We start from the raw sequence: 21,463 nt of genomic DNA on the forward strand, positions 1-21,463 counted from the left end.
ATACTTTTTTGTCATTACTGCCTTATTATTTTTTATTTATTTTACATTTTTAGTGTAAAAACAAAAGTCAATTTCCAGAGAAAGGTAATTAGTCATCACAGATGGCAGCTCATGTATGTTTTCTGTTGTGAGGCATGACAAAGATGTGATGTGTTGATCAACATGGTGAGCAGTGATTATTAGTCGTTGGTTACAACAACTTTGTCTACATGCTGGGAAACGTTCTCCAGATCTCATGGACATTACCTCAGGAGAACACCACCATGGCTTCCACAGAAAGCCCTCATGTAAGGACCTAGAGACACATTCATGTCACCGGGCACACGATTGGTTGAATAAGACGTCAATCCCATGTCTCCCTCTCTGAGCAGAAGCACAACATATGGCCGATTTCAACCAGATGTTGAGTTTGAGATGTGGGCCCTTCTGCGTTCACCTGCCTCACCATCTACAGCTGCTTCAAACATCTCATCTCATTAACATCTCCCCCCTTGTTCTGACCTCACTCCCTGGGTTTTCCACTGCCAGGTTTGGCAACACGTGCAAATTCTTAAAAAAAAGTCGCCAAAGACGTCAAAGGTGAATCGTCAGTGTTTCCATCGAGTGACATTATGTGAATAAGTCTCGCCAATGCCAGTGACCAAAACATGTCTGTGTACGCATGAAGGCGCAGAAGATCGCAACACTGCTTTTGTGCTTTTATGTAAAGAAATATATAGAACAGGAGCGGAAACGCTGCCTTTCATTGTTGCTTCTTTTGTCTTTTCAATGTTTGATTGTGTGTTGACTTTGATCACTGTCCAAGATTTGTCTCCTGTGCTGCCCTTTGTGACGCTTGCTCTCAAAAGCTTTTATAGAATTGATATTTACTTGACCTTACCGTACCTGGCTGGTTCTATAGCGGCAGGCTCATGTGGGATGCGGGGGAGCGTCATTAAGGTGTCTGATTGGCCGAGGTGGATCAGGAACAATGTGGGGAGACACACCCACTCCCACACACTACTACAACCTAAGTATTTGTATTGTATTTGGATTCCAACTTCACCTCAAATGTGTTGTTACGAAAATTTTCCTTTAGGTGTTTTGTGCTTTCATGTCAGTGTTTGCTTAAATGTGACCTTTATTGGTGAATTAGTGTTGGTTTCTAACAGCCTGGTTGAGAGCAGAGCAGACCTCCACCTCTGTTTACTGCTCTGCCTCTCTGTGAAGCTCTATTTCTGTGTAAGGTTCCTCCAGTGGAGGGCAGTGGGAAAGTGATCTGCTCCTCCTTTATGATCCATACGTCCTAGGCAACAGTACCAACTCATGGTAACAACATGGTTAAAGTGTAAATAAAGTTGTAAATGTCTGAAACACTGATAGACACTTAAGCACAGAGACTCCTGGCTGTGGTCGCTTCTCCAAATGAGCAGCCATTCCAGCCTCCAGGTTTCCCATCCTCTGGAAAAGCCGTCGGCCTTCTGTCCCGCTGACTTCCGACGGGGGTGGAGAGACTTTTAAAGTAATACCTCACCGCCCTCTGAGCAGGCCATTCATCCGCCCTGCAGCCCAGCTTTCCCACCTCCGTGCCTCTGCTCAGTGGACACCAGAGAGCGAGAACTTCTCTAGGATTTCAGGATTCGTCTTGATAAAACTACCTGCTGTCTGCTTTTCCCCTTTTCTACTTGCTCGAGCCGTCACATGGCGTTTCATTATTTACTGATCAACCCGGCCATCAGTCATTCAGTGGGAGTAAATGCAGTAAAAGCGGACAGTAATATATAGCGTGGCCTCGTAGCAATAGCACTCACAGCTGTGTATGAGTGTGATAATGGGAGATAATACTGGAATTTATGATTCTCCTTATCCTTCCAATAAATGGCTTAGCAAACAGCTTATCTGTGCTGAGCTCAACACCACTTTACACTCCATGGAGCTGACTGTCACTCCAGGGTAAATCAGTGTTCAACCAACCCAGCCAGGACTTTTGTTGGCGTTGTCATGTTGGTGTGTGTGTGTGGGATCATTTTACAACCTTTTCTGACACGTTTACTGTGATTACTGTGCTCTTTATCGGACTCATCATGCATCTCCAGCTGCCATTGGCGTTACTACAAGCCGTGTCCATCGGCATCTATCTGCTAAAATCATCTGCGGTGGTGACAGCCATGTTGTTGTTGCCGCTGTGAAGCAAAAACTTCTGTAGTCGAGTCGATGGCGAGTGATGAAACTGTTTGCGTGTTTTTTTGTATTATGAGTTGGACATTTTCTCATCGGGTAAACACATAAAACATTTTAAGGGGCATGTTTACATCCCGACTGAAAACATGATTAAAGCAATATTTCATCTTCTGGTGAACTGTCAGTAAATCACTAATGAATGTGTGTGATAATCCCAGCATACACACCACTGTAATAACTGCATTGTGGCGCTCAATGTGATAAATGATTTCTGACATTTGAAGTAAGTAAATGTTGGACTGGTGCCAAAAAAACGAGTTCAACAAGGGAAGACAAATGTTTTCTTTTCATAAATCAAACATGTTGATGATCACAAAGTATCGACCTTATCCATAACATTACATGGAACAGTTTATACCTTCTGCTTTATTAAATCATTATTCAATTCCTCTAGGTGGAAAAACATCTAAAGTGCAGCCAAGTCGGAGAGAGTTTCAGTTGAATGGAAACAAAGTGTCATGTTAGGTTGAGAGGGCAACGTGATAAGTAGCAGGTAAAGGCGTTTTTACCCTAGATGACGCCACAGATGTGTTCGATGATTGTAGTGATAATCGCACTTTTCTCTTAATTAGCAGGTTAACTGTTGAAGAAGAAACTGTGTTAAGTTAGACTGTGTTCCAATGTTGCCTAATGATCCGTGACGTCAAAGTGAAGTTAACCGTCTGGTCACAGACGTTCCAGAAACAAACCAACGTCCTCAGTACTTTTCCAAAATCTGATTTTGTGGCGAGGAGCACGTCACAGAGTGAGTCATGAGAGAAATGATGTTCACACACTTAACGTGATCGATGCGCTCGCTGCCTCGCCGGGGAGGAGGCGGAATGACAAACACAAATGGCCGGCACATGCTCCTCTGTATTTGTAATGATGGCACGTCTGCCTTTCATCGTGTATGTGTGATGTCGTTACAGCACTTTCCTTGCTAGATTCTCACAAAGTGAAACCAAACTCCTGATGCCTCTGAACCTGTTTTAGATTACATTTAAACACATCAAACTCATTTGATGTTCCTTATTTTACCCACTGTGACACTTGTTTGGGTTCAGTAAATGATTTGTACACAAAAATGCTGTCTACTTCAAAGCAGATGCCACCTGTAGTGTCGACTGTTTGCTTGTGATGGTGTCGCTCAGTTCAGAGCTCTGGTTTCTCTTCAGGATTGTTTCCATCTTGCTTATTTTAAAGATTCCATAAGGCACAAAAACATGTAAGTTGGTCGTCCTCGTCGGTAACAACACGGAAAATGCAAACGGCTAAAATCTTCTGCATACTTCCGACCAGCTATTTGAAAATTTAACAGTTCTCTATTCTCTAACTCTATTCTTCTAATTCTGTGAACTGAAGCAATTAGCAATAAACGATTACGTAAGAACCGACGGAACATGATGAATAATCTTGTTTAGTTGGTTTGAACACAGAGACGCTCATCACTGTTTTAGACACTGAGTCAGGAGGGAATGACACTGCAAGAAAGGAGCGAAGAGGATGATTTGTGAGTGTTTGGTGCTGGGAAGGACAATCGGACATCAGAGAGAGGACACAGCGCCGAAAATTTCATTCAGTCCAACTAAGGACCACACACCCTGCATGGAGGGACCCACACAGACACAGACACACACGGCAACAGACTACACACAGACGCAGACGGGCAGTCATACAAACAGGGCCTGGCGATTCACATTTCACCGGCGAGGAATTCCACAGAGCGCCTTCGCAGCGATAAGACGCCATTCCATCCTACTGAGGTCACTGTTATGGAGAGGGAGGATGCAGGGTGCATGTACAGTGTGTGTGTGTGTGTGAGTGTGTGTGTGTATGTGTATGTGTTTGTTTCACCTTGTGCCTTTTCGTCACACTCAATTGTTTCTCACAGTTTACTACAATTTATTCTTGTTTCCCTTTATATTTACTTTATCTTTTAATTAAATTTAAATTTAATTAAATACTGACCACACACTGACCCCACACATTAAACTTATTTTAACTAATTTTTTGTCTTATTTATTTATTTATTTTCTAAATAATTTATTTTCAATACAACTTGATTGCTTGTGATTTCTTCTAGCTTTTTAAAATTGATTATATAACTAACTAGAAATGCATGTCGTGAAGAAAATGTGCTGAAGAAGTACCTGAAAAATTGATGTATGAATGTCTAAACAAACAATGAACCTGAAACAATGAAGACAAGCGCAAGCAGTTTGAATGACAGCTGAAGAACCTGTCAAGATAAGATAGATAAGAAAAGATAATCCTTTATCTGTCCCACAAAGGAGAAATTCACTAAAACTTTGATCTTGACGTGATTTGAACAGGCAACCTCCTGATCGGGAGGAAGACTCGCTACCTTTGCACCACGACCTCATTGTGTGAAGAACTGATTAGTTAATAACCAACAGGTGCAGCCAATTAAGCCACCGACACCCAGAGCTGAGTCTGAAGGCAGAAGATGCCTGATAACCACAAGATGAACATCTGGCTCCCATGCATAAACCGTAAGTCCTATCTGAAAACGGGTTGAACTGTGAGAAGAAGGAGGCCTTCCTGAACATAGGGTCAAGTTTTCATCAAGTTGAAAAAGAACTCAAATACTTTTCTCAGCTAAACATTTTACATTGGGCTAGATTGCTTTCTATGCAGCTAGCAGCTGACGTTAGAGTGAGAGGCTCTCAGCCAATCAGCTTCATCTATCCTCCACATGCAATTTACACCTAAGTATGAAGGAGTAAAAAGGGCCTGAAGGCATAAAATGCTAGATGAAAATTTGAGAGATTTTAAACATTTTGAAAATTTTGATAGGTTTGATTGGAAATTTTTCAGCTGGATATTTCTGAAATTATGAAAGAAATGAACACCAAAAGTCACTGTACACACATCATCTGAACATTTAATGTTTGAATGGTGTCTGTAGGTTGAAGTATGCAGAAATAGTTGAGTGTCAAAAAAACCTATAGAATGAAACAAGAAGTGTGATGACCGGAAGCAATCCCAGCAATTATGGGTTTATATTTGATTGAATTTAATTTAATACATTGAATCCGACAGCAGAACTTCTCACAAACAATAGAAGTAAGGATGATGATGAGATGATGACAGCACAGGTAAACTGTTGTTATTTACACAACTACTTTAGAGGTCAAAACAAAGGTCAATAAACATCTGATGATCAAATCATATCAATAGAAAAACTAATCAAACACACATTGTTACCACTGAGCAGCAAGTACACACACACACACACAAACACACACACACACACACACACACACACACACACACACACAGACACACACACACACACACACTCTTCACAACATTTCAGTGACATCACGTTTGTAAATGCTAAAGGCAAGGTCATTTTGAAAGAGAGAGAGAGAGAGAGCTTGTTCGCATTCATTATCCTGCTGAAGGACGAGTGGAGTTACAATATTGTGGGCAGCCTTTCATTCACACATTGTAAACAGAGCCACTGCCAGGGAGAACACACACACACACACACACACGCACACACACACACACAGTATATATACTTGTGTGCATGTAATGAGTGCACGTCAAGTATACTCTCAATATATGATTTATAATATCTGAGCTCCAATTAAGAAAGGTTAACTGACCAACCAACATCTCAGATGCACCAGAAACGAAAACAATTGCTTACCCATCAGGCTGTTGAACATTCAGGCAGCTTATCAGACCTGGAGACCTCCTCACACTGAAATTCATTGCAATTTTCACATCAGTCATATACAACAACACTGGGTTCAAATCAGGGTTGAATTGGTACGGTGTCTATCCAGTTCGAGCTGAGGTCAGTACGAAGTCAGAGCTGAAACGCGCACCAGCTCTTAAAATAATACTTCAAGCAACCGCTGTATGTTTCTGTTCTAAATATGGTAGAATTCTACAGAAAACACATGTTGAGAATGAACATTGGAGGACAAGTCACTCAAGGTTTTCCTCGGCAGAGAAGGTTGATGCTCCGTTACTCTAGGTAGAGCAAAGTCACCACAGAAAAAAGTTTAATTAGCGTGTAACGTTTATAATTTCAGTCTCCTCAGTTCCTGTGCAGTAAACCACATTCGCTGGTTAGCAGTGTGTCATTTGCTAGCGTTTCTATTATTTCCAGCTGTCCAAACATGATGCTGCAGGTCATGGACCAAATAAAGCAGATTTGGCAAAATGTTTGAAATTTTCCAGCAGGTTATTTTTGTTACAGCTGATAAATGCTGCTTGGTCTTCTCTTTGTTTGACCAAGATTAAAACAACATGGGTGGTGGGCAGCCAATAGTGAGGAGTAAAGTGTCATTAGGAAGTAGCACTAAAATTAATCACAGGATGAAGAGACAAAACGCAACAGAGGACAAAACTAGAATGTGAGAGTGATCAGATTGAAATTTTCCATATAATATAACTGATTAATCAACTGAATGGCTATGATGTGATTTTTTTTTACATCGGTCAGTTTCGCTGAAGTTTTGACACAATATAAAATGTTAAACTGAGGACGGAGTACATGTTTATTTATTTACTAAATCAAATAGAGTATCAAAAAGAAACAAAGGGGACGGAAGCAAATGGCTGCCAGGAGAGGGAGAGAGACTGAACCTTTGAAGGTGTCATTTGAAGACCACTTTACGTCATAGTCAGAAGAATTTGGAGGACACAGTCGGCATATCCTTAGCGGCCTCGCATTTCCCAGAAGCCATTGTGATCAAGCCAAAGCAATAATTTATTTATTCAATGGTGCAGGAAAGATGAATAAATAGATAAATAAAGGTTTTTCCACGTCAATGTCCATTTTCCAAAAATATTGTATGAAATGTGTGAAGTGATGAGATGAAAGCTTGGAGACTTTTTGGGCAGACCAATTAACACTACTGCCCCCTGCAGGACAAGACTGAGTACAAAGGCCAATAAGGCATCCCATGAAATGATGATAAACGAGGATTTACTCACCCAGGTGGCTGCAGCGTGTTCAAATAAATTAAAATGATCACTGAGCCGTAGGTAAATAACAGTGAATGCAGAGTTGTGGACCACCGGTGAAATGAAACATCTGATCTGTGTGCTTACATAAGCATCATTATATCAGATTTGACTATTTTCAATCAGAATGATTTGGGATCCGCCTGGCAGTGTAAAATCACCTGTCTCACCTGATAACCCGACTCCGCTCTGAGCCTGCAAACATGTCCACCACTATAGTCATCAAATGTGTCAATCTGCTTGGGATCTTTGCAGCGTTATCACATATATGGTGGAGCGGATAAAAGAGTGTGTCCAGACGATGGAAAGCAGGTCATTCCTGTGCACTTCATCATATCTGTGGATCAGCTGCGTTTTCATTCTTCCTCTGCCAGGACTTCAGCTGCGGTCGGATTGCCGAGAAGACAAACTATAAAAAAAGCCAGATTTTACATGCAAGCAGGGACGAGGAGAGGATGTTTGTGGGTGAGTACGACAGTTTGGATGCCTCATTCTTCCTTTATGAGCAAAGATATAAGCGCACATGAAGATAATGTGTCTTTGTCTGGCCGCAGTAACAGCACATACAGTGCATTACGCGTCTGTGTGTGCATACGTTTGTGTATGTGTGTGGTCAGTATTAACAGGAAGCGGGGCCCTGTGTGTTGACACAAAGCTGGCCGTGCGATTGGCCACTGCGAGTAAATAAATAAACACGGCTGGGACCCACACAAGCCACAAGCATCAAGTCCTCCATGAGACTAAAAATAAGAAAAGCTGAAGGCCATCAAACCCAAACAGGAACACCTGCAGCCCACCCCCCCGCTGCCTGGCCTGTTGTCAAGGCAACGTACTGCGCTGCATGTAAACAGTTTACAGTAGGATGCGGGTGGATGGGAGAGATTTGTGGATGCCAGAAGGCCTGAGTCAAGATGGTGGACAAGCTATGGAATGAAACACAGACCACGAAACTGGAAAGAAAGTGCAGGTCAACAAAAGGTCAAAGAAGGTTAGGAATGCAGGGGGGCGGGGGTCAAGGGAGAAGAAAAGGAGGGGTGGAGGTGGAGAGGAGAAGGTGCTGGATTTCATAATCAGCAGGTGGCTTTGTAGCAACACGAGGCCAACGAAAGGAATGTAGTGTCTATATGAAGAAGAAGAATCTCTCCTTCCGAGGAAAAATGATGGCACAGCGATGGAGAAACAATAATGGAGTCAAAGGAACAGGATGTGGTGGAGGGACATAGCAAAGTAAACATGAAGTAAGAGACACGATGGAGGACGCTCCCATGATGCTTTCTATATGCGCCTATATCGCTACAGGATCAAATCACAACAGAAAGTCTAAATCTTGTTGAGGGATCGTTCAACCCTTCTCATCCAATGAAAACAACCTCATTGCACTCCATATGTTGTGGATTATTTGACTCTTTTTCAAATAATTGCTCCATATTCGTCCACATCTCAGGCCTTAACACTCAACTTTTTTCGTATTCTCAGGTTTTAACGGTTTGTTTACATCCTAACCAGTCACACGTGCACATTACTCTGAAATATAAAGAGAGCGTTACACAGTACGGGTTAAATTGACAATTAGATGCAGATAAATACCCTGATACTCTGTTGTCTTGTACCTGGAACTTGGCTCCCCTGTAGCCTTCGGAACACAGATGACATCGTATCTATGGGATGACCCCTGAGGGAAACGCCAACCCTTCCTTTTCATATCGCCGATGTCTTGTCCGGCACCGTTTGCCTCTTCGGGGAGGTTAAACTACAAACTCAAACAGCTGCAGCGCCTGATCATATTTCTCTCTGGGACAGCGTGATAAAACACAGCTTTCCTCTCATACATAAAACAACCAGCTGCGCGTGTGTATGTGTGTGCATGTGTGTGGATGCACTTTAACAAACTGTACATTTTAACGCGCGCCTTTCTTCACCCGTGTCACCACTTCTCGTATGCGTTTAAATCGCCACGTCCTCTGTGTTTGTGCCTGTCTGCGTGTTATTTATGTGTTTCCTTTTGCCACGTGAGCTCCAGATGTGCTGGGGTCAGAGCCGAGCTACCCTCCCTCCTCGCTCCAGATGTGTCCAGGTGTGGCCTGCAGCGTCACGGCACGCAGCCCAGACACCTCAGTAAACCTCCAGACTGTACGAGCTTTGGCCGGAAGTCTTACTCAGGGTCACAGACATGTCTAGATTCTCTGTTTGTTTACAAAGGGGAAAGAACAGAATGTGAAAAAAAGAGTGTGATGTTTTGGTTGTCAAACTGAATGAAGGTATGTGTGTGAGTGATGGAGTCATTCATCCAGGTTACTATCTTTGGCAGGATGCGGCCACCTATCCAGGCAGGACAGCTGTGTCCGTTGTTACTTGCGGCAAGGAGAACATGGCGGAGCCTGAGGACGGAGATCTGGCAGGTTTACAACAGGAAAAGGGCACTCAAGTCTTACATTCCCTGGCACGGAGCGAGAGAACGAACAGGATGAGGACAAAGAGAGCCAGAGAGAGAGGGACAGAGAGATGTTAGTAGAAATGAAGATTCTGCACTGGAAGGTGTGACATACAGTAGATGGAGGGCAGAGGGAAATTTGGTTGCAGCCTGCTGTAAGGTTTCAGATGTGGGGGTCACCTCCAGTCAGTGGTGAAGAGCAGAGAGGGTGAGGGGTGGAGGAAGATGTTCTCTCCCTGTTATCTGTCTCCAATGTTTACCCAGATTCCTTCTCCCTGATAGCATCAGCAAATAAGCTGCGGCCGAGCAGACGCGCTGTTGGATTGAGCCAGAGTCGACCCTTTAGCCCTACCAGCACACAGAACAGCACACACACACACACATACACACACACACACACACACACACACGCACACACACTCAACCCCACTGGGCTTCAGATTCTGAACACTTTTCCACATTTTTTAAACTTCAATATTAGCTGAATAAAGTAGTTTTCTGGCCTGTGTAAGAGTTTGCTGCCTTTACCACAGATGTTATAAGTTTGCTGGAAGAATTACACAAAAATGTCCTGAAACTATTTCGGTGTAACTTGGTGAAGGAGTCGGGCACGGACCAGGGGACTTTTTCTTATTTTTATTTAAATATTTCCATGATGAGTTATTACTCTCAGCAGCCTGGCTCCATCGTGTAACTCTTCGCCTCACATCATGGCAGTGAATCCAGTGTTTGAGTCCTTTGTGTGTCGAGTTTCCCCAAACACACAGTTAAAAATGTGTTTTAGGTTAATGCTCCTTCAGACTGTAGCACTTTCGTTGTGTATCCTTGATACAGTTGATAATTAAAACTATTGCGATGCCCAGTGAGGATCTGTCTGGGCCTCACACCAGCGGCCTGCGTAGGAGTGCAAAGGTCACTGAGTTAGAGCTTTTGAACACCTTCTCAAAGCAGAGGTTTGACTCCATTAAGGCTCAGAGTTCAATCACTTCACCATTACACAACGATGAGTGTTTGATAAAGAAGACGATGGCAAGCGCTGTACTACACCTCTTGGAATCTGAACCCTCACTTGCCCCAGCATTTCTCCTTTCTGCACCACATCCCTCATTCATATTCCATCTCTCTCTCTCTCTCTGTTTTTTATCCCTTTTTTTGCGCGACAGAGTGATGTGACAGTAGAGAGCAGACAATGTCGGGTTACCCTGGTAATTTGGGAAGGAGGATGGAAGTATCCTGGGCGGGCAGCATCCAGAGTCCCACTGATGATTCACCAGCCTACACAATGAAGGGTTGGTGACCCCAATTTGAGTGAGGCAGAAGGAGGAGGAGCGGGAGAAGGCGGATGAGGAAGGAGGATAATAAGGAGGAGGGGATGGCGATGTCTACGTCAGTGGCACTTGCTAATAGGCAGATGTCCTTGTCCCTGACACAAGTAAATCAAGTCTCTTGGGGAAAGAATGAAAGAGGGAGAGGAGGAGAGGAAGGGAGGTCTGGAGTTAGGCTGAGATTGAGATTGCTGTTTGAAGATGCAAGGGGTTGGGTTGGGCAGCAGTGCGTGTCTAAGTTAAATTATGAGCAATTAGTTTGGCCCCTAAACGCATTGTGGAAATGCAGTTTTGATGATGTGGAAGACACTGAAGAAAGAGGAGCGGAAGTTGGAGAAGGTGGTGCAGGGGTGTGAGGCAAAGAGGGGATAACACCTGGAGGTGATGAAGATGAAGGTGAGTATAAACCGAGGAGAGAGATTGAGTGGGAGAGGCGAGACAGGACGAGGGAGGCTGCTCACCATCCTACCCTGCATGCCTATGGGAAGCACCTTAAGTTTGTCCCACAGACTCACTTAATGACCACAGGAAGATGAACTTTCTCAAATATGCGATATTCCTTCTGATTAAATACCTCCAGACCAGACAACCACCCCCTCTGCCAGGGCCGCTTCCCCTCTACAAACACCACCATGCAGCCAAACTCCCCCACAAACACTAGAAAAACATCTCTCAGCGTAGTCATTTAAGGCCAGAATTTTTCGGCTGGCTGGAGAGGTACCATATGTTCTCCCACATAAAAAGCAGATAATAATAATATGATCCTTTTTCGGAGTGGGCACACACCGCACAAGTCAGGACTGGGCCTGAGCCCGGAGCAAAGTCCGACGGGAAACCACTTCTTAAATACCGCATTGGCTACTTCCTATTTTTGTCTAATTAAAGGATTGTTGCACTGAAATGGAAACGGCTTCCACGGCCGCCTGACCAGGAGTTCTTCGGCTTCTGTGTAAGCTGCGATTCAAATCATGTTTGACAAGAGAAGCAGGAACTGTTTCAATGTCTCAAACTCCTGCCAGCTTGTAGTAAATCATTGCTCTGATGTGGTTCGCACTCAGCCTGACTCCCTGCCTGTCATGACAGATGAAATACTCACAGTGCCCCTGCAGAAATTGGATTGTTGCACTTGGAAACACCAACAGGGTGCAACAAATGAACCCTCCATCCATCTTCCCCTGCTACCCAGATGTGTCGTTCCCGAAAATCGGCCTGTTCCGTTCATGCTATGTGCTAACAAAGCGTAGTTTTGCTTGCTTGGATGAGGAATTATTCTTTTATAAATTGGCTTGATGGAACACACCCATAATTATCCTCAGCTACTGTAGTAGAACACAAGACTGACAATGCTATACGAATGAAAGTCAACCAATGACCCCACGCGCTGGATGCTACAGCACCCGTCTGCATTTGTTGCCATCTGCTGGATAAGTAATGGAGTAAATTCCATTAAAGCTGAAGCACCCAGATTCTATTTATTTATTGTGTTTATAAGCATAGTGGATCTAAATTAGGCTGCCGACTGAGACTCAGTCTAACATCTCAAGAGAACAACGCTGCCATGCCTGATTGGTCAGGAGCATTGGTGACTGATGGCGTTCTGTCCAATCAGCGCGGATGTCAGCGGGCGATCAGCATCGCAGACACTCATTAGCAGCATCTTCCTGTGTTTGGTCCTGTGGGAAAGGGAGTGGACCATGATGGGCTTTACAGACTTGTACATAAATGAAGATAACTTTAATCTTGGGCTAATGAGAGCTTCCCTTCTCCTCCCACCTCATTGCGTGTCTTCCTGTCTAGACTTCACCCATGCACCCCTTTTCCCCCCTAACATGTCCATCGTTGCCCCTGGTGTTATGGGCCTGTAAAGCCCTTTGAGACATTGTATGTGATATTGAGCTAAAGAAATAAATTTGACTTGACTATCACTTCAAGGCAAAATGTGAGTATAGTGTATACTGTGTTGGATGGGTTCGATACTGAGGAAATGCATGCAGAGGTGCTTTAAGTCTTGGGCTGCTTTGGGGTTTGCTTTGTTCCAATTCTCGAGATAATGCCCACAAACAATCATTGTTTTTTGTTTACACAGTAACATTTGCATGCAAGCTTTTAAACTGTTTTGTGATTAGTCAGAATTGGCTGCGGAGTTGAACCGAAAAGTATTTAGTTTTTCCAAAATTGTGTGAAGATCATAATAAGTTTGAAATGGAGTATAAACCAGGGATGTAAAGTTTAAGTAACATTGGATGGAGTTTTAATTGGCTCAATCCTCTTGAGGAGTCAAAGATTCAAGATGATAAATTCATTGAAATCCATACTAAATTTAAAAAGGGCTGTTCAGGCTCAGGTGCCCAAGCTGTCGCTCACATTGGGTTCCATCCCCCCACCCGCTTCTTTATCTCCTCGGCCACTTGAAAGAGGGAAGTGGGAGCTGCCATGCAGCGCCAGGCGCGCACAATCGCTGGAGCTCCTCCAACCTTCCCTCCAGTGGCAATTCCCAAACAATCCTGGGGACCGACTGTGACTCAGCCATTCCTCCGGGTTCTGCCCGCCTGGCTTCCTCAACAACACCCTACTTAATTCTTTAGGCCATATTTACTTAGGATTAGTGTCTCTTTTTATATGTAAATGAGTGAAAACTGTGTGTCTCATAAAAGCGGCTTAACTGAAAGGTATTTGGGCTGATGCTTTATGTAGGTGTGAGTGAAGGCTTCTCTGTGGACATGGACCTGGAAAAGCAGGTGAAAACTGATGGAAATGCATCATTGTTTACAAAAGAACACTGCCAAGATGCACGTTCAACACTGGTAACCGGGAAATGCTTTTCCCTTGTGGCAGTGCGGTTTTATGCAGTTGTACAAAGCCGTTTCGGTGCCACACCACAAACTGGCTTTGAGGCTTTAATTAGTTGTTCACATCACAGCACAAAGCCCCGCTGTCTTGTCACTGTAAATTCAACTCTTCATAACTTCCAGAAATTTGACACAAAAACAATACATACATAAAAACGTGGGGATTTGTGTCCTCTTTTCGAATGTGTCATCTGTTGAATCTGTGTAGTTTTGGCTCTTTCTGCCTTTAAGTGACAAAAAGGTCCTGGAATTTCCTCATCTGCAGCAATGTTACTTTTAAGATGAGAAAATTATTTAGGTATATCTATCATGTGCCATTCAGACATGTTGTGCTTTCAGAGTGACTCAGCTCTGTGTCTCTGCTTAATTGGCTGCACCTGTTGCTTATAAAAAGCTTCAAAGGATTTGAGCTTTAGCTGTCACTCAAACTGATAGTAACTTCTTCATTCACAGAAACCATTCAGACATTTTTCAGGCTTCATTCTGTCAGGCATGTCTTCAACATTTGGCAAAACCTTTCAGGATTGCAATCACAGCGCATTTTCTTTATTCGTAATTTTTATAATTCCCAGATTTTGGATCATTCTATTGGATTCGTGCCAGTTGCCGTTGATGCTTCCTCTGTGGAAATGAGGAGTGGGTCGTCACTCAGCTGTTTTTAGAACTATCCCCACATGAATGCCTGTAAAAACACGGCTGAGGTCGCAGCTCGGCGCTTCTTGTCTGCCGCCTCGTCTTTGCTCGTGGGCAAAGCGTGATTGAGTGGCTGCGGCCGTGTATTTTTGTAAGTTATCAGACACTTGACAGGAAGCGCCAGACGGCCACAAACAGGAAGGAGCGGAATGTGCTTCCTGTTGGCCGCTGGTGAGTACCATCATGGCTGACGTACTGCACACACATGCACCCACACACACACATACATATGCACACTGAGAGGCAAGAATGTTTTCCTACTGGAATCAGGCAGAAGCAGACAGCCAGGAAAGAGAAACAGTAGATAACATTGAGACAGCGCGCAACTCTGACTCCTCAGCCAAATCACTTGTAAAACTCACAAATTGACTTATGCCTCAGTAAATGTGGCAGTAATGGCCGGCGCGCTACGCCGTCCCTCACAGAGGTGAGAGTGTGAAGCCAGGCGAGAGTGGAGCGCAGCAGCAGCGTGTCTGGCTTTATGAAATTAACATTGTCCGTCCTTGAGGGCTTCCTGATTGAATCACGCAGACTTGGTGACGTCATGCGAGGTTTAAGTCATATTTTGGATGAGGGAGGGGGGCGGATGAGTCACTGCTTCATTGATGACTGTCTCCACTGAGTGGTCAGATAATTCAGGTACAAAAAGACACACAGGCGCAGTCCAGCTGCCTAATGGCACTCAAATGAAATGACTTATTGGGAAGTCGCAAAATACACCTTTTAGGGAGATTAAAGAGTACCCAGCCCCCCTCCGCCTCTCCCCGGTGCTAAACAATGATGAATACTTCTCATTTGTGTTGTATTTACGACAAAGCATTTCAAGAAATAACATCTGTGCTGTGATCCCTCATGGCTGCATTTGTTAGTATAATTGCTGTGACTAACAAAATGTCTAAAGTCACTAATGCTCGCCCGATCCTCTCAGGACGTCAGTCAGCAGCGGCGACATGCAGAGGTGCACGTACGTCCACACTCTACACAGAAAGGAGCCGGGATCCAAAGCCCATCTGGTATAAGGTTAAATTCTACAGGACAGGAGGGGTGAAATCCTGCTTTAACATAAATAAAGCAAGGCAGCACTTAAGAAGTTGTAAACAAATATAGGCCATGAGATTTAACTTCATCAACATCCATGATAACCGGAAGATCCCGCTGGTTCACATTGCAGGATAGCATTAAAGGATAGTTAGCAGGTTTTCACACTGTAATAAGTGGTGACCACGCTGGATGTCACCTCTCCTCTTCTGTAGAATGCTGGGATAATTTAAGCAAGATCAGATAGTGAGGTGGACAAGCATCTTCTTCATGGCTAAATGCAACACATCAGTAGTCAAAAATGTTTCTCATCATTTGGCTTTGAAGGTCTTCAGAAAAAGAGTATTGTATATGGAAAAATATTCATTCAAGCGTTCTGTGGCTATATGATACTCAAATTCTATTATGATCTTAGTCAGCTGCTGTAATTGTATATACAGCAACTGTGTGTCATAACATCTGTAAAATGCTACAAAGAGCCTAAAAGTGTTTTCATGCAACTATATCCTTTTCCAAAACGAATACAAAACAAATGTTTCAGTACAAATATATTTTTATTTCAAAGAACACTTGAAATAATAATAACAACAGAGTGCAGGGATTTGTTTGTCTAATCTAAAGACTGGAAACGGTTTGATAGTTTACACGAAGCTAACGAGCACAGTGAGCGTCACCGTCCCCACGCCACAACAATCGATGGCAAACAGCCCCCTCTAGTGCTGGAAAGTGGTAGTGGCCGATTTCGTTCACCCACAGCCAAGGAGACGCGGGGCCAGCGCGTGCTCACAGGTCAAACGTGCATGAAATCACATCCTGACACCTGATAAGAGCTTCTTTCTGCACCCCGATGGGAGTGTGTAAGTCCGACACCTGGAAGTTAAGCACGTCGATGTCCGACGCCCCAAACGTGGCCTCCACCTTCACCTTCTCATGCATGTGGAGTTGCACCTTCTTGTTGTTCATGGACAGGAGGCACCGGACGAAGCTCTCCCTCAGAGCAGACCGCGCGCGCTGCTCCACCCGCAGCTGCTCGGCGTCGTGCTGCGATGCGGCCGAGGAAGGAATGGAGGTACGACACAGGGCGATGAAACGAGGTGACGTGGGGTCAAATCCGCGGCTATTGGGGTCCGGACCTTTAGGCAGGCGAAGCACAGGCACCGGTGTTGCCATGTTGATTCATTCTGCAACCATAACATAAGGCGGGAAAACAAGAACCACTATCGATTAAAGGAGCTATAATAGGATCACAATACCTCCTTGGTGGAAATGCAATAAATGTGGGTCCCAGTTGATGCAAAACAACATCAACGTCCCAAACTGTTTTAAATGCAGAAATATGTCCAGTTATCTAAGTTTAAGATCACTTCAGGAAACATAATCAAATTTCTGATGCCGAAAATGAACATGAAGCCGAACTGGACCCAAATAAAATGACAGGGTCACCAGTTAGCACGGGCACTCGGTGAATCAGTACACCGAAACAGCCAGGGCGGCAGCTAGTGTTAGCCGGTACTACGCTAACCCTGATGTAAACGTGTTACGCAAAATAAAAGTGGAAGAAAAGTGGCAGAAGGTCAGCAGAGATTTATCACGTTTAGTTTATTTCCACACTCACCAGCTCAGGCAGCTACAGGAAGGCTGCGTCCGCTCCATTCAGCGTCTAAAAGCCAATTTATATATGCATTACCGCCACCTGCTGCTCCGGAGTGTGAAGTACACACACTCACATTCTGTGAGCCTTTCCCAACATGACCCAAAATATATAAATAGGAAATACTTCCAAATTAAACAAATTTTTGTATCAGGAGGCTGTATGTTTTGACATTTTGCAGGAGAGTGATTAGCCATTCCAGGTTTAGTTCAGAGAGACTTTGTCCACTCTTGGTCAGTGATTGTGTGAGTATAGTTAGAGGATGGGGAACATCAGCTTCATCCCTCTGCCATCTGCTTCTCTCTCTTGCAATTCGGTCTCCTGAGATTCCTTCCCTTTTTACTTAAACATTAAGGTTTTCTCTGGAGATTTTCACTCATCATCCTAGTCATCTCTTACAATGTATATATCTCTTATAATTATGAGTATGAGTAATGACAATCTACAACAGCATACACGTGTGTATATATGACATACAGCAACGTTTAGTGCAATATACTATGAGGTGACAGTGAAGCAGGTTGGGAGGGGGGGCTCAGATCCCTATGTCCCCACCGTCCCACCTCGACCTGAGGTAGCTTTAATAAAGAGTCCAATGGCCACAGGGAGAAAGGATTTCCTATGGCGCTCAGTAGTACACCTGGGGGGAATGAGTCTGTTACTGAAGGTGCTCTTGTATGAGGCCAGCACCTGGTGGAGAGGGTGAGAGTCATTGTTCATGATTCTCCGTAGTTTGCGCAGCATTCTCCTCCGACACACGCTCCAATGAATCAAGTTCAGTCCCCAGGACGGAGCCAGCCTTCCTGACGATCTTGTTGATCCTGTTGGCGTCAGCTGACCTCGCCCTACTGCCCCAGCACACGACCGCGAAGAAGATGGCACTGGCAACCACAGACTGGTAGAACATACTCAGCATGGTGTTACAGACATTGAAGGATCGAAGCCTCCTCAGGAAGTAGAGTCGACTCTGTCCCTTCTTGTAAACAGCCTGAGCGTTCTTAGACCAGTTTTGCCATGAATTTACTGAAACGTACCAAGCTGGAGATGAACTTTAAAGTGCAATTTGGTTACTGCTTGTCGGAAAGCTGGGCAGAGCAAATATAATTTCAAGAAAATTGTAAGGAACGGAAAGCCGTTCACAGACATTTTACACACAGACTTTTATCAACTATAACTACGATATAAAAAAAGTTATATAGTGTGTTATCTTAATTTTTGGGCCATCTGCTGTTCAGTTCTGGGTCAAACCCTAACCCGCGGGCCTTTTTTTGATACCCCTGGATTAAAGAGAAAGGGGGAGGTTTCCAGAGTAGTTTCCACAGAGCAGATAACCCTAGTGGTTGAGGAATCACCATTCAGCTCCCAATACACAACAATGGGCCACCAAGCTCAGTGCACCACTTGTCACATGAAAGCAGCCTATGGGCGAGTTGCAACACCCTGATTGCGTTCACACTGCATGGACAGTAAGATGTAACTCTGACGGTCAGATGCAGCAGTCAGGCAGTCAACTCCCACTCCCACTGTCACAGGCCTATATGATTTTGATCATACTCTATTCTATTTCCATTTCAGGAAAAAGCCATTTCCAAAGCCAGGAAGAATCACAGGATGGTCAAACGGTCGTCTAGGGATTGGAATGTTCTTGGTTTGATTCCGGGCTCCTCCAAGAGAGCCTGTCGAAGTTTTGTTGAGCAAGACACTGAACCCCTTACTGCTCCTGATGCAAGTAAAGAACATTTACCAAGAAGTCTCCAAACAATCGAAAGTAACACACAGCACTGAAGTTGTCCTTAATAGTGACGAAACCCAAAAGCAAAGCCATAAAAAATACATTCGGTGCAAAATACTTATTTTCCTATCACCCTATATTGGTAGTCAATGCTCAGAAAGAGACGGTGTAATCTAAATTAATACATAAATAAATGCACTATACTTAAACTTACATGGCGATCCATAAATGTCAAAGTTTAACATACTTAGTCTCTTTTAGGAAAAGTTCCAAAATTCCTCCGCCCCCACAAGTGGCCACTTTAATTATTGTATGGTTTTATAGGTCATGACTCAGCAGAGCAGGAGGATGGAGTAGGAATAGGGGAGTGGAAGAGGAGCTGCCCACATTGCACTCACTCATTTGTGAAGGACATTGAAGTTAACCTGGTGGACTGTGAGATGTTTCTGCTCTGGGTACTCAGTTTAGGTATGGGAAGCTGAATTATAGCTCATCGATTGAATACTTTTTGTTAAAACTTCACGGTTTCAGTTTGCATTAATTGTCTGCTCTATCTTTTCCAGGATGGCTTATCTACAGCCACCAGGCCACTGTCGGTAAGTAGAACGAGAGACCGATGATACATAGCACAGTGATATGAAGAAGCTGATTTGGGAGTTCTGAGCCTGACCCATGAGACGGACGTCAAGAGATGTCATGTGCTTTTTTTTATGGAGTTGGCAATATTGGCAATATTACTTACTCAGTCGTTTTCAACACAGGAGCCGTTGAGTTGTACAAGATGAGTAAACTATGCCATATGAAAAATGTGTGTGTAGCAGAAACATGTCCTGACTGCCATCTATGATACTTTCACTTTGAAATAGTTTACCAGATTTCAGGCTTCCTTCTCTTTTCTGTGTGGAATGGAGATACTGATGCCAAAAATGTGGCGGTGGATGTCGGAAGGTTTGAGATATCAATCGGTCTCTCGTCACATGTGAATTCTTTCAGTGTAGGATGTTGGGGGTGTTTGCAATTGATGTTCATATCCCACGTTCTTGACCGGACACCGCAGGTTCTGTCTCATACTTGAAGTCAGAGTGGATCCTTTAATCACAGTGTGTATACTCTTTCCTTCCTTATCTTAACAATGGGGCCTTGTCTTAACAATCATCGGGCCTTGTTTATCAAATATGTCTGCATTTAAAATCCATTCGTCAGGCGCTGGCGATGATGACTCAGTTTCACTGCACTGGCCCCCCTGAATGAAACGCTGCCATCTGTAACATCATTACAGTTACATGGCTTGTGAAGTATAAAGGAGGTTTCTGCAGAACTTCTTCTCAAAATTACAGCAGCAGATTCAGCTTTCCTCGTGCCAAAGTTGTCCATCAATAAGAAGGTGAATTAACATGAATTTATTTTTGTTGACAGAGTCTACGCAGTCTAATGCAGCCTCTACACAACTCTCCGGGTGAGTGGTCCTTGGTGTTTGTGTGTGTCTGTGAGTGTGAGTCAGTGAGAGAGAGAGTGAGGAGAGACAACCATTGAGGAAACAGCTTAGCTATTTCCAGCCATGGGAAACATGTGATCGAACGGTCAATCGGAGAGAGGGAGAGGGAGACAACCGCTGAGGAAACAGCTTGGCTATTTCCAGCCATGGGAAACGTGATTGAACGGTCAATCGGAGAGAGGGAGAGAGACAACCGCTGAGGAAACAGCTCAGACAGAGACAGATACTCGAACCACACCGCACTACAACCAAGTATAGAGATACATAGAGGTAGACAGACATATGGGGATGGAGATAGATACGGCGATACAGTTACTACTACTATATACATTACATTACATTATCCAAAGCGACTTACATTACATTACCACCCTTCGCAGAGGGGGGAGCAATTGAGGGTTCGGTGCCTTGCTCAGGGGCGCCTCGGCAGGGGTCTGAACCGGCAACCCTCCGGTTCCCAAGCGGAAGCTCTACCCACTGAGCCACTGCCTCCATACAAGGAGTAATGTCATACATACTATACCTACTTTGACTTCTATGGCTGTACATCAATGTCCATCAGAGGGCAGTATCACAAAGGACAAAAACGGTAATATAGGAAATGTAACCAGCGCTTAATGTGGGATAATAGTATTGTAGTATAGTATTTCCTTTAGTATTTTATACACATCCCGATAACAGTTGGATGTGATCTGTGTCTTTCAGAGAAAAGAGTATGGATTTTGACATCCAGGCGGGTGTGTGGTGTGAGGACCGGCTTCATAGTGGGGCAGGGCTCGCATGTTGCGACAAGGAACCTTTCAACCCTGGGAATGCCACATGTTGTCGAGGAGTCCATGGAAAAGGTAACGATCTCATCACGCTCATCTGTTCCCTCCAACAAACCCGTTTGCACCACTCCAAGACCAAAAACAGATTTTTTGATTCTACTGTGTCTGCTCCCAAGGTTATTGATAAAACAGTTGTTGTTATAGTACAAGTACCGTCATGTTGAATGATGGATGGATGGATGCAAATAGACCCAAAGATTCAGTGTTTTG

The 21,463-nt window shown here is 44.0% G+C and overlaps 1 protein-coding gene across 1 annotated transcript; it reads right to left on the reverse strand.

Annotated features, from left to right (window-relative positions):
* Positions 1–16,278: 16,278 nt before the first annotated feature.
* gemin7 (gem (nuclear organelle) associated protein 7) lies at positions 16,279–17,216 on the reverse strand. The gene is made up of 2 exons (XM_076143220.1): positions 17,161–17,216; positions 16,279–16,726 (listed from the first exon to the last, which is right to left on the reverse strand). The coding sequence occupies exon 2, from the start codon at positions 16,713–16,715 to the stop codon at positions 16,329–16,331; it is 387 nt and encodes a 128-aa protein (XP_075999335.1). The 5' UTR covers positions 16,716–16,726; positions 17,161–17,216; the 3' UTR covers positions 16,279–16,328.
* Between the last annotated feature and the right edge of the window lie 4,247 nt (positions 17,217–21,463).

The sequence above is a fragment of the Genypterus blacodes genome, unplaced genomic scaffold, assembly GCF_046128005.1.
Source record: "Genypterus blacodes isolate CSIRO-AG114 ecotype Tasmania unplaced genomic scaffold, CSIRO-AGI_Gbla_v1 ptg000003l_1, whole genome shotgun sequence".
NCBI classification, from domain to species: Eukaryota; Metazoa; Chordata; class Actinopteri; order Ophidiiformes; family Ophidiidae; genus Genypterus; species Genypterus blacodes.

Coding starts and splice junctions, on each gene's coding strand:
- gemin7 (XM_076143220.1), bottom strand. CDS start 16,715: ATGGCAACACCGGTGCCTGTGCTTCGCCTGCCTAAAGGTCCGGACCCC.